Source organism: Colossoma macropomum, unplaced genomic scaffold (assembly GCF_904425465.1).
Source record: "Colossoma macropomum unplaced genomic scaffold, Colossoma_macropomum, whole genome shotgun sequence".
Lineage (NCBI taxonomy): Eukaryota > Metazoa > Chordata > Actinopteri > Characiformes > Serrasalmidae > Colossoma > Colossoma macropomum.
In genome coordinates, this window is record NW_023494788.1 from 3,760,538 (window position 1) to 3,774,292 (window position 13,755).

Genomic DNA, 13,755 nt, shown 5'->3' on the forward strand with positions numbered 1-13,755 from the left:
AGGGTAGAGGGTAGAGGGTGTAGAGTACTGTTGCCCTCTATGCATCAGACTGGGGTTTGATTCCCCTCCCTGGGAAGCTCACCAGACAACACCAATAAGAGGGCTTGGGCGAGACCCCTAATGCTACATTTGCCTACCTCTATAACATCCTTCAGTCGTAAGCCACTCTGGAAAAGAGTGTCTACTAACTAGATAACACTCTTGAGTTTGTTCATTACCTATTGGTAGCAACCTTGAGAAGGTACCTTAGACAAGCTGGCTACTGGACCTATGGACAGTGGAAAAAGTGCAGTTCCAGTTTTCTGGTCCCAGAGGTTTCACTTCTTTGTGCAGTGGGAAAATGACCCCAGTGTACTGAGCATAGAAGTATGAAGCTGAAGATATTGATCATATTCTTCATAACTAAACATGTTGCATTGGTTTGATCAGTTTCCGTTAATTATTCATTCGTTATCTTTAATGTCTCTACTCGGAATTACAGTTTTAGTGCATTTGTCTTTGTACACTGATATAAATTAGCTTTTGGGCCAATCCTTTGTTCACTGCTCTTAGCAAAATTAGAATCTAAAGTTGGAGGCGAGTAATTGAATCCAAACCGCTCTTTGTTTTAAGATAAATGAATGTTCCTTCTTGCTGTACTGATAAAGCAATTCCTTTACTGCACCAGCTTATTGTAAACCATCAATTCACTGCAAAGGCGTTCAGCATACTGTGTTCTAACTCTCTTGAGACCCAGCCCCCGCTCTTGTCATTGGAAGCAGGGTGTGGTGGCTGGTAACATGACTGAGTAATGGAGGAACCACAGCGAGCTTTGGCTGCAAAATAGGCTGAACAGCTAAAGGGACTCCAACATGATGCACATGTAGAAGATTCACAGTACTGTGGAAAGGTCACCTTTCATTGATTCCATTTATAGTCAAAACAACCATTAAGTACGAGTCATCAATTTGTCAGTGTCAGGAAAAAAACAGAAAACATATATTGAAGATAAAATCACAGAGAAGCCCAATAACTAAATAAAATATCTATTTTTTTAGTGTTTATTGTGTCACTCTTTACCTTCATTACAGCTTCCATTCTTTTCAGGAGATTCACTTTCAAAGAATCTGCAGACTCACCACCAAAGTTCAGTCTTAGAAGCTGGTTGATCATTTTCTGAAGTAATCAAACACATTCAGTGATGTTGAGGTCTGGACTCTGGGGTGGTCAGTCCATCGTTCAGCTTCTTTGTTTGATGTGTCCGTCTCCTTTTCTCAGTGAGGTTCTTCTTGACAGCTACACATCCTTTCAGACCCACAGCGCTGAGTCGTCTTCTCACAGTGGAAGGATGGACAGAAACACCTGTGGATGTTTTCAGATCTGAAGCAGCTTGATTTTCTCCTCTCTCTCAAAGATGAAAGCTTTAAGTGCTGTTTATCTGATGGGGGCAGTTTTGGTGTGTAGCAGGTCTTCCAGGTGGTTGTTAGGAGTCTCATTTTCTCTGTAGCTTTTAATCATTTTCTGAACTCCCTGTTTTTTCCACTTATATTCCTTTGACTTTCTCCGTCCTTATGCAAGTGGATTATATCTAATCTTCTCAGAAAGAGCTCCTGAAAAATACAACTTGTGGTTAATGTGTGTTTTGAAATGAAGTAAATGAGGGGTGGTCTCTGACTTTTGCACAGTAATGTAAGTATAAACAAGCAAAAGCACTTGTTTCATCATCTGTCTGTGAAATATGTCCAGTCGCATTTTACCAGACGAGGTAATTTCAAAGTCCAACCATCACACAGCACAAATTGGACAGGTGATGGAAGATTCACTCTCTGGCCGACAAGCCTCGCCCAGTCAGATGAGCCTGCACTCAATACAGTATGTGTCAGAGGAGGTGCAGTGAGCAATGACATCCCATAGACACTTCATTTATACTGTCTGAGAACTGGGTGTACATTTGTGACCCAAAGTTTTTTAGCAGTTTTAACCAGTATCAGGTTGTTCTGTGAGCAAGTATCTAAGCCATTTTTTCCCCGCTGAAGCACACAGAACTGTTCACATAAAATGCTAATTTGTAAGATCTGTTTATTTTCTTGCCTGATTTTTTCACCGTTCACACCTTGGAATAGCCTGAAAAATGGGCTTCCTCATGTTGTACTGCACAGACTTCAACATATATGTATATAAAACTTGAATTTTAAATGCCGTAACTCGCATGTATTAACTGTGATTTACTTACAGCCTACATTTTTTACGTATTGAATCTCAATGGTAGAGCAGCTGTTATTTTATGGGGACCCAAAATTACAACATAAATATTTAGAAATTATATTTTGCTCTGGTCATTGCATATTTTATGCCTTTAAACTTGGAAGCTACTGTTACCGTACTTGAAATGCAGCTACCCATGGACAGGTTTCCATTCACATTTTTGATTGACACCTAATTAAAGTAATTAATCATCTCATTCTTACTGTTTTTGGGAACAGACAGTAATCTAAGCCTCGTTAATTACTGATTAGTTGCACACTGGTAGTTAACTGGATAACAAATTGGTCTTTTATGTAATATAAAAACTCTGTGATGGGCTGCTGCCCTGTGATGGACTGGCGACCTGTCCAGGGTGTATCCTGCCTTCCGCCCAATGACAGCTGGGATAGGCTCCAGCACCCCACCGCGACCCAGAAAGATAAGCGGTTTAGATGATGTATGTATGTATGTATGTGATGGGCTGTTTCCGGCCTTCTCCCCAGGAGCGCTGGGTTAGGCTCCGGCACCCACCGAAGATAAGCGGCTTAGATGATGAGCGAATGAGTGTAATATAAAAATGTATAACCATATTAAATGTGTGATAAACATATTTTAAATATTCTCAGTGTGTATTTTCGTTCACTAAAGATATACTATATACTTTTTTTCAGTCAGATTTTTAAAGAAATATATAAATGATGGTTCAGTTAAATTCAGTCTTTTTTTTCGTAAATTTTTTTTGTCAAATTGCGTCTATAACATCCATTTTACACGTCTGTTCTTGTAATGTAATCTACAAATATATTATGAGATTATAATTTGCATTTGATACAATAAAGAAATTTTTAAATATGACAAAAAAAGGAATAACAAAGACCTTTAAGAACAGTTTTTTGACTTGAGGTTAGGCGACAGCTTATTTAGCTCAGTTTCTCTGTGAACTTCTTTCTACTGACATTTGATTTTTAAAAGAATATTTTAGAGTGTTTACCAGCACAGTTTAATTTCCCATGGTAAATGTCAGTTTCACACCCACTCCTTACCCATGCAGGCACATTGGTTCTTGAATCATTGGCTCTCTGCGGTGGCCGTTACAGATTAACTCATCTTTTATCCACAGGACTGTAGTATCAGGCTTTGCACTGTAGAAGCATTCAATACAAATTTTTATCATGCAGGGGGCAAACGCTGAGTGCACATTTACAGATGTTAATGTGCTGATTTTCTGTTGCTCTCCACCCCGAGCGATTGCCTGTCAACTTATATATGTGCACACATTGAATGAAAAGTAAATGAGAAATGAGTTGCAAGTCAATCTCAGGAGACCAGTGTTCCTAAAGTACATTGCAACAAACCAATAGGCTTCAAGAATTCTTTCAACCAATAATGCTATACTGAATGATCCTCATTCATGATGAAAGAATCCTCATTAAGGAAAGACAATACAAGCAGAAATTACATTTTTAGTTCAGTCTTTTTTTAGATTTTTGGATGAATTGCATCAATAATGTATTCTCTTAAAATGTATTCCTAAAAATGTAAAAACAAACTAACAAAATTTATTTAAACTTGTTTTGTCAGTTCACATCAACTTGCATCTGACTTTATTTTCCAAAAGTTACAAACTTTGTTCCGCCACACTTGGCACAGCCACATCATGTCACACATCACGAAAGCTCTTTTGCTTTAGAATCTAACTAGAATAACAAACATATGCCTTTTTCTTCTGCTTACAACTCAAAGTTTGCCTTTTTTTTCACTAACAAAAGCATTCCCACAAAATGGTTCATGTTTTCTGAGAACTCCTTGGACAATATAGTTCTGAGATACTTAAGAATTTTTCTCCTTATTCAGAACCAGAAATCTTAGAATAACGGCATTTATTAAATTTTATCTAACCCACTTTCATGATATATATTATGAAAGTGCTTCCTAATATATTGCTAATAAATGGATTTATGCTAGAGTTTGTACAACAAAATGACCTGTAAAACATTCAATAAAGTCAGTGAATAGTGTTTTCTTGACAAAACAATGACGTTCCAGCAATCTGGTCTGTAAGATCCTTTCTCTGAAGTTTGTCTTAACAATGAAATAATCATTTTAATCTAACATCACCCAAAGACTAGATTTTTGGATGTTAAAAATATGCAAATCCATGCATATTTCATTCAATAATCTCATTTACATATCTAAATGTGCTTTTTTGGAAAACTTCAAATACGAAAAATACTTGTGAGAATTTCAGTCATCTACTGGACTCAGTGATTCAATGTGACAAATGTATTTTGGTTTTAAAAATGTTGCCCATTCGGATGCCTCAAACCAAATGCTTGGACCCCTCAATTGCCGTTTGAATATATTTCTTCTTCTTGCTCTGAAAAAAGCCCCTGAGCCAAGGTTACCAAAGAGAACCATCTAAACTATGAGCACAGGAATGTGGCGTGTCCTTAGGATACGCATGACAGGCCAAATAACTATTTTAATGGGCAAATTTCGTAACATGAAATATTCAGCTTCTCCGTACACACTCAAAGCAGTGCCTTTATAAAAAAAAGGAAAAAATGTCTTGTTCAGGTCAGTGTACAAGTTTTGTAAGCAGTTCTATGATTATAAGGCCATTTTATATGCCATGCTAGATCAAAATGTCCAAATTGTCCTGACCTTTAAAAGGCACTCGATTTGTCTGGTGGTAAATGAATAATTGAATAGTGAAATATTCCCGCTCGTAGTTGAAATGTGGGAAACTCTCTCCGCTCGTGGGCCATTGTGTCTAGACAACAAACATGTCTTGCAAAATCTATTAAATTGTCTTTGTCTGCTTCTTTGGTCAGATGTAAGTTATTCTGAGCGATTCTCTTTGACCAATCGTTGATCCAAGCCTTCACGATCCCTTTATTCAATTAAAAAATGTACATGAATTTGCTTGATTTCAACAAGCGTTTCTTTGATTGTCATGTCAGACTTGTGAAACTCTGAGTTTCAGAACCAGAGCATGTCATGTGGCTGCTCTCCAGTCTCTGCCTGTCAGCTTTAAACTGACCTCCCCAGCTCCAGGCCCATATGTAGGAGTTGGAGAGTTTATGTAATGTACACATCAGCCCTGCTGCTGGTGTATTGTTTAATGCCCCGTATTATTCATCTCACGCTGCTAAAATTATATTTCACACTTCAGTAGCTGCTTGATTACAGCTCATTTGAGGCTCCCAAACTGATACGCTACATTCTGCTTGGTTAAAGGAAGCTTTTTCCTGCCAGAAATGACTGCACGCCATGACCCCAATCAGGAAATGAAGCCGAAATACACAAATGATTACCTTTTTAACCTGCGGTGAATCTGGAGTGAGTGTAAATGGCAGGCCTTGTGTATAATAAACACTGGATAGAGGCCTTAGAAATGCTGAACTGAGCTTCATGCTATGCTAGAGATGGTGTGGAGAGTAGGAGTACCTGTAGTACTGTCATAGTTTCGCAATTTAAAAATTATTAAACAAGAAAAGTTACCTTTGTATGATTTGGCACTGATTAGTTTTGCAATTTGCATAATTTTAAATCATATATTATCCTACTCATTAACTTTACCTCAAGGACATATCCATTTATATGCATTTTTGCAACATATCGTATTCTGTATATATTTGTATGTATATATTGTTGCAGTCTGAACAAACCCTTGTATCTCCAACTTTACAGGAGAATGAAAAAAGTGTTAACTTTAATTTCTAATGAAAATCAATTAATTTTAAGCCATTTCTATGGTTCTGCATAATGGAAACAGTATTTGGACTTTTTAAATTAAGTAAAAAATTACAAAAATGGAGATGCAAGGTTTTTGTGCAGCAGTGACAATATACAGTTTTGTGCAACAGTCAGAGACCACCCTTAGTTTATTTAATTTTCAGTTTAAACAACCATTAAGTACAAGTTGTTTATTTTTCAGGTGGTATTTCTCATGAGATTAGATATGAGATAATCCACTTGCATAAGGAAGGAGAAAGTCAAAGGAAAATAAGTGAAAAAACAGGAGTTTCCAAAACAAGTTTGAAAGATGATTAAATGCTGCAGAGAGAAAATGAGGCTCCTAACAACCACCTGGAAGACCTGGTAGACACCAAAACTGCCCCCATCAGATAAACAGCACTTTCATCTCTGAGAGAGAGGAGAAAATCAAGCTGCTTCAGATCTGAAAACATCCACAGGTGTTTCTGTCCATCCTTCCACTGTGAGAAGACGACTCAGCGCTGTGGGTCTGAAAGGATGTGTAGCTGTAAAGAAGCCTCACTGAGAAAAGGAGATGGACACATCAAACAAAGAAGCTGAACAATGGACTGACCACCCCAGAGTCCAGACCTCAACATCACTGAATGTGTTTGATTACTTCCGAAAATGATCAACCAACTTCTAAGACTGAACTTTGGAGGTGTGAAAAATATCCCTGCAGATTTTTTTGAGAAACTGAAGCTGTAATATATATGATATATATGTAAGATGAGGGTAGACACAATACTGAAATTTGATATTATATTATTTAATGGTGTTAGCTGTATTTTCTTTACAATGAAAAATGCATAGCTTGTGTTTAATGGCCATATTGACTGGACGTTAAATGAAGGGTGGTCTCTGACTTTTGCACAGTACTGTAATTGCATACTTTTTCAAGGTTTCCTCTTGTTTTTTCCTCAGTTAAGCCCATTTTTATTGTTTGGCAGATTACTCAAAATGATTGATAGATTGTTCAGTTACTGATACGGCACAGCCCTAAATACTTCTATTGAGAGACAGATTGCATGTGAGAGAGAGAGATAAAGAGGTCTCTGAAGAAGGTATGTTACATCAGTGTTTAGCCACTGTAGAGACCGGGGCAGTGTTGCGTAAGAATGGTCACAGTGCGGTTGCTCAGGTCTGGTTGCATGTTTGTTGACTCAGACACTCTTTCATAGCGTTCAACACCCACACGTGTTTTATTTAGATTTCATTTTGTTAAAAAAAATCAGGCTTTGTAAGTCACATGATTTACACTTGCGCTGGTGAGAGACTGCAGCCGGTTTAATTTCGGGCTAAATATGTTAAGTAAAACATGAACAAAATGGTCTGAAATGCATGCTGGTGGAATAGATGATGAACCTTAATGACTTGTGCTCTCTCTGTTCTCCGAAGGTGGCCATAATTGCAGGAAACTTTGAGCTGGCAGAGTTCATAAAGAACCACAAAGACACTGATATTGGTAAGTCAGAGCGGTTTGCTCTTTTCTCATGAACACTCTCACTCGGCTCTTTACTTCTGCACAGGAATGTAGGAGGTGGAGATGCTGAGGGGGCTGCAGCACCCTCAGATTTCAAGATTGTTTAAGTGCAACTGCTAAAAAATCATGTAAAACATAAAAGGACTGCACATCAAATAATTTGAGTGTAGTAAATGCCCATGTCTGCTTGTTTTAAGGGTGGAGTTTGTATTTTTATTTTTTGTTTTGTTTATGTAGCTTCAAAATCTGCAATATTGGTGCACTTTTTACATTACCACTGCATTTACAGCGAGCCAAATCATTTCCCTCACTGCTTTGTTGGGCGCTTTGGGGGCCTCGCTAAAACACAATCAGGTTTAAGTGCGCAGTGCATGCAGAGAAGCGGCCTGATATTGCTTTTTGAACTTACAGAAAGTATGGAATGTAATAATGATCTGAGTGCATTTATTTAGTGCATCGGTGTGCATTTGAGTGTTTTCAGGATGTCTCAGGTGGCTTGACTTTGGGCGTCACACTAGGAGTGGGCAGTATGACACTTTTATGGTTTTATTGTTATGATAAACTTTGTTTTTGTAATAAACAGCATGACCAACTACATGATTCATTACAAAGAGAGCATAATTACACTCTGAGAAAAAGGTATGAAACTGTCACCGGGGCAGTTCCCCTCTTGTCACTGGGGTGGTCCTCTCAAGGGTACATCTCAGTACCTTTAGTCAGGGAACATAACTGTACCATAATCCACTGAAATGATATTTTCTAAGCTGTACTGACTCCACACACCCCGTCTCGTCTCCAGGCTTTTATTTTATTGTTCTGTTTTAAAATATTCGGTTGTGAAAAGGTACAAATACGAACTTTTCACCTGGAAAAACTTATTTTAGGTTCACAATTGGACACTAAAACCACTGTTGTACCTTTGAGGGAACATTTACATTGTTTGTACCTTGATGAATGAAAAATGTACCAGCACAGAACCTTTATTGCAAAAAATGTAGACCTTTAATTGGACTTGAATAAAATTGGCTGTATTCATAGTTTTGATAGCAGTTGTTAAAATGACACTACTAGCACTAAATATCACAATATGTATTGTGTATCATAAAGATGTCTCTGAGTATCGTGATATACAGTTTTTTTTCTATATCGCCCACCCCTATGTGACACCGTCACTTACCACCCCACGCCAGCAATCTGATTGGTTGCCACTCAGCTAATTTGCATAAAGTTTGTCCACAAAAAAAGGGCAGAGTGAAGATGTGCATCAGTGGTTTGATGTATCACTTGTGTGTATTGTCATCTCTCATTATATCATGTTATGACACGTTCTGTTTGATGTACATCGTATAAAAAAGTTCAAATGAAAGCAAAACAGACCAATCATTTTGCATATGCAAATACTTTTTCTGATTGTTAAAGTTACAGCTTCGTTTCTGCTCTGCCTCGTCTCATAAAATGTAGAGACGGGGTGCATGGTCGTGGTGGGAGGGGCGGGGTTTAGAAAGGGGGCAGCAAGAGGGTGTTTACAGCTTTGCCTGATCATGCATATTCATAAATCTTTGCATTGTTAATGAGTAATGAGTCTTAATGCCATTTTTACTGCTTCCTTGTGCATAACCATAATGCATAAGGATCTTTAAAGCTAATACTACATCAGACTTGAATCTGATTGGAGGGCAGGGCAGGGGGCTGAATCAGGGCATCTCCGTTTAAATTATATGATAAGGAAAGATCATTTCATGTATTAAAAACACTCAGATCAGTCTGTTAAAAAAAAACCGACCACTGATGAAAGGCTAGAGGATGACAAAACTGATGCACACTGAGAAGACTGGATAAGGAGAATGTGGTCTCAAAGCATCTATCAATGCTTTTACAACCAGTCAGTTCACATAAAGTAGACATTAATACATCCTGTTACATCTAATTAATACATCTATTTTTGCTGTTTTGAGGTCTTAAAAAGGATTTAAAAGCATTGAATCTGATTAAAATTGTGCAGCAACCCTGAAACAGTGCCAAAAAGTGCCTTAAAGAAATGAAAACAGAAAAAGGAGTAATGTTGGGGCAGTAATTTGTTGTAGGCTTGGGGCTCTGTGGCTTAGCAGTGTAACAGTACATATAGTATATTGCCATTTGCTGTTGTCCGGAACTTTGAATATGCTTTTTAAGTTTTAATAATGTCTGTTCTTGATCTTTGTTGCTATGTTGCGTCATATATTTTTCATTTTATCTGACTCTCGCTGATGAAGCGTTTCCTCACATGAGCTTTTTCATATGATTGTTTTTTTTTTGCAGTTTGTATTTCTGGTACTTTGCGTGCGACCCTTTCATCTAGACATGGTCTTTTGTGTCAGTGTCTGCGCCTTAAGTAAATCGAACGATTATGCGTAATTAGCGTTATGTTTAGGATTTTAATGAGATGATGAATAATTACTCTTGGACGATACTTTATATTCACATAACCCATAACACATGTAGCAGATGTCAATGTTAATTTATCGAGAGTAAAATGCAGCAGCATATTTTTCTGACAGCCTGAGCCGCCTGCTGAGGAATTTACCCCAGATTGAAGACGCTCGTTTCAGCTAATAGAACGCATAATCAACTGCCTCGTTAAATCAGGAGCGTGCATGACAAATTGAATTAATCATTAGACATCATTAGACACTCCGGAATATGAGAAATGAGACTTTCTTCACATCTTTCGAAGGACCTAAAAGGGTAAATCCACCCATTTTACAAAATTTCTGTGTAATACAATCACTGAGATGTTAACAAAGTCTTTCAGAGCGATTTGAGGCAAAATGTTTCACTGTAGAGAAACTTACCAAGTCAGAGTTCTTTACAGAGGTGGTGATAAGAACCAGGTGTTATGATGTCTACAACACAAATATAGCCATTTTATTTACTATTGGAAACCACCAGTGAATCTTCTGAGTTTTTATATGTAATATTGGTAAAATAGTGATAAATGTGAAAAAATAAGTGTTCTTTGGGGTAGAAGTCTGCGCAGGACTGTTTTTTTCAGTCCCGCTCCCGCAAGATTTTATCCCGCTTCCGCAGAAAATTGGAATCATTTGTCCTGCTCCCACCTGCAACTGAAACTTGCCCCGCACCTGCCCACGCAGTGCCATCAAGGCGAACTGACATCCAAAATCGGACATAATCTGCTCAGAAATACATTACCCTCTGCTGAAATAACACAGCAGTCATTGTCATCAGGCTCACTGTGAAGTAACTTCACCAAACACCATTTATTCCCAGTAAACACAAAGCAGGAATTAAACCACTGAACGATTATTTTCAGTGTTTTGCTGGGCAGCTGTGGCTGTTGGACTGAAGGCTCCAACATCTCTGTAAGCTTTGAGAATTTGCGAGTTTCATATGATTGGTTGTTTCTCAGCTCTTTAGAATGACTTCTTTTGTTTTAACTGTTTTACTGTTATCATGTTATATATGATATAGTGACCGTTTTACTTTATTTAGGCTATTCATTAATTTGCAGGATTTCACCCCATGCATGCTTCGGCCCACACCTGCCTTCAGTGGGCTGGTTTCCCGCCCTCTCCCGCACAAAACACTGAAAATTAGTCCCGCACGGCAAGGTATTGTGATCTGCGGGAGTGCAGACCTCTACTTTTGGGACAATTTTGCCTCATAACACCTGTTCTCTAAAAAATAAAATATGTTTTAAGCAAAACTATTATAAACCAAAGTCTCAGGCTTAGACAACATATTCATAACCATTTCATTTAACAACTTTCTGTTCAGGGAGCTTTTAGGGTCATTAAACTCTTCAGACATCTGGTTCCTATCACCACCACTGGTGTTTTTCTAGAATGGAGCATTTCACATCCAAACAGTCTGACTTTGTTTATATCTTAACCATATAATTATGCAGAAGTTCTGAACAACCAGTGGAAATCCACTTTAAGCAAATGCACATGCTGTATTTACAGTTAATGCAAAAGATTGGACACCCCAGTCAAATGATGAGTTGATGAATGAAAATAAGTGAACTTCCTCTACAGAGAACACATTTCTGCACATATTAATGCACAATTATTATTTATTTGCTAAATTTAACATTCATTCATGAATCATCTAAACCCTTTATCCTCCTGGGTCACGCTGGAGCCCATCCCAGCGCTCACTGGGCCGAAGGCAGGAAACACCCTCCGTCACAGTCACACACCCAACCGCCCCCCACACACATGCAGCTAGGGGCAAATTGGCATCTCCAAATCTCCTGCATGTCTTTGGGCTGTAGGAGGAAACGCATTCAGACACAGGGAGAACATGCAAAGTCCACACAGAGAGGACCCTGGTGACCCAGCCAGGGAGTTGAACCCAGGCCCTTCTTGCTGTGAGGTGACAGCGCCACCCACTGCGCCCCTGAATTTAACACATTAACGGGAATAAAAACATAAAATGTGGCCTTTGCAAAAGTTGTGGGACGTTTTATATTTAATGTTTTATTTTTTCCGCTCCTTTAAACTCAGAAAATAAACAGAAATTATGCACTAAAATTTGCACACAAATGTCATGGTTAAGTTTTTTCTATGTGGAGGATGTTTTCACTTATTTTCACTTAGGAAATCAACAAAACATGTAATTTAACCAGGGGTGTTCAGACTTTTGCCTTCCACTGTAGATCCTGTTATGACGCTGTTTCTTGCTCATGCTGAGGCAGAAGTGGCTTTTTTGGCAGCCTCGGCTGAAACTACCTCATGACAATTTCTTTTGTAACAAGTGCTGTACAAGTTAGACACGAGTGGATTTATGCATTCTAGTGGTGGCAAAGATAACAGGGATGCACAAAGCTTTCTCTGTCTTTCTCATCAATATAAGCAGCCTGTGATGGGAGCGCTCTGTCGTTGTCAGCAGACTCCTGTTTTTTGCCCTGAAGGGTGCGTTTCTAATATGATGCGTGTCGTCACTGAGCCCACCCTATAGATGCTTTCCACAGCTGAGCCCGAACGCACATCTAGAGAGAGAGCGGCACTCTGTGGATCTGACCTACATAAGCTAGAGACTGTTCGGGAACAAGGCACGCTCAATATGAACAGTATTCATACGATTTAATCGCTCTTATTTAGGGCAAAATCAGTGCTGAGCTCCTATACTGGAGTAAATTTGGGATCAGAATATATTAGAAAAGTGTCACATTCCTGACAAGTTTTTTTTCCCCTCCCAGTCAGCTGTCCTGGTTTTTTTTCTCCCTGTTCCTTTCTCTCTCTCTCTCTCTCTCTCTCTCTCTCTCTCTCTTTCTCTCTCTCTCGACATGTAACACACGAGTGCTCTCACAGCCTGACAACTTAAAAACAGCAACACTGATCACTCTGTTGGCTTTGTTTCACTGGTGATGTGTTTGTTCTGAAAATACATGTTTATTTAGCCCTGCGTGACGTTAGTGCTGGGCGTAGGCCTGTCACAGTTATTATGTAATCCAATCACAATTACTTTAACTGACCACAATTATTTTTCACAGTTGTTAACTTTCACAGTTCTATGTTTATATTGCAAAAAAAAATATATATATATATCTATTGTGTTTGAGGCAAAACATGTCAATAAAAGAAATGCAAAGAACATTTATTTATTTATTGAGACACATTATGGAGCTTAGAAAAACTACAGAAATTCTAACTTCCGACTGGTGCTATAATGCATTTAGAGGGCAGCAGTAAATAATGTTTATTTCTTTGATGTTTGTTAATAACGCCTCTAGAGGGCAGTGGTGAGTAATGTTTGTTAATAACACTTTTAGATGGTGGCGAAGAGTAATATTTGTTTATTTGACATTTGTCAGTAACATCTTTAGTGGGTGGGGGTGAGTAACGTTTGTTTACTTAATGTTTGTTAATGACGCCTTTAGAGGGCAGCAGTGAGTAATGTTTGTTTATGTGATGTTTGTTAATATTGCCTTTAGAGGGCAGCAGCGAGTACCGTTTGTTTATTTGATGTTTGTTAATAATGCCTTTAGAGGGCAGCAGTGAGTAAAGTTAGTTATTATGTTATAAATGCCTTTATAGGAAGGTAGTGAGTAGTGTTTATTTGCTTTTATGTTTGTTATAAATGCCTTTAGAGGGCAGCAGTGAGTAATGTTTGTTTATTTGATGTTTGTTAATAATGCCTTTAGAGGGCAGCGGTGAGTAAAGTTAGTTATTATGGTATAAATGCCTTTATAGGGAGGTGGTGAGTAGTGTTTATTTGCTTTTATATGTGTAATAAATGCCTTTAGAGGGCAGCAGTGGGTAATGTTAGTTATTATGTTATAAGTGCCT

General features: G+C 38.3%; 1 protein-coding gene across 5 annotated transcripts in view; it reads left to right on the top strand.

The window, feature by feature from the left end:
* The window catches only part of shank2b (SH3 and multiple ankyrin repeat domains 2b), a 173,007-nt gene that overhangs the window by 33,091 nt on the left and 126,161 nt on the right, over window positions 1-13,755 (top strand). For all 5 annotated transcript variants that reach the window (XM_036568085.1, XM_036568083.1, XM_036568081.1 and 2 more), the window contains exon 9: window positions 7,381-7,447. In XM_036568085.1, the coding sequence (XP_036423978.1) occupies window positions 7,381-7,447 (67 nt within the window). The remainder of the gene's footprint in view (window positions 1-7,380; window positions 7,448-13,755) is intronic.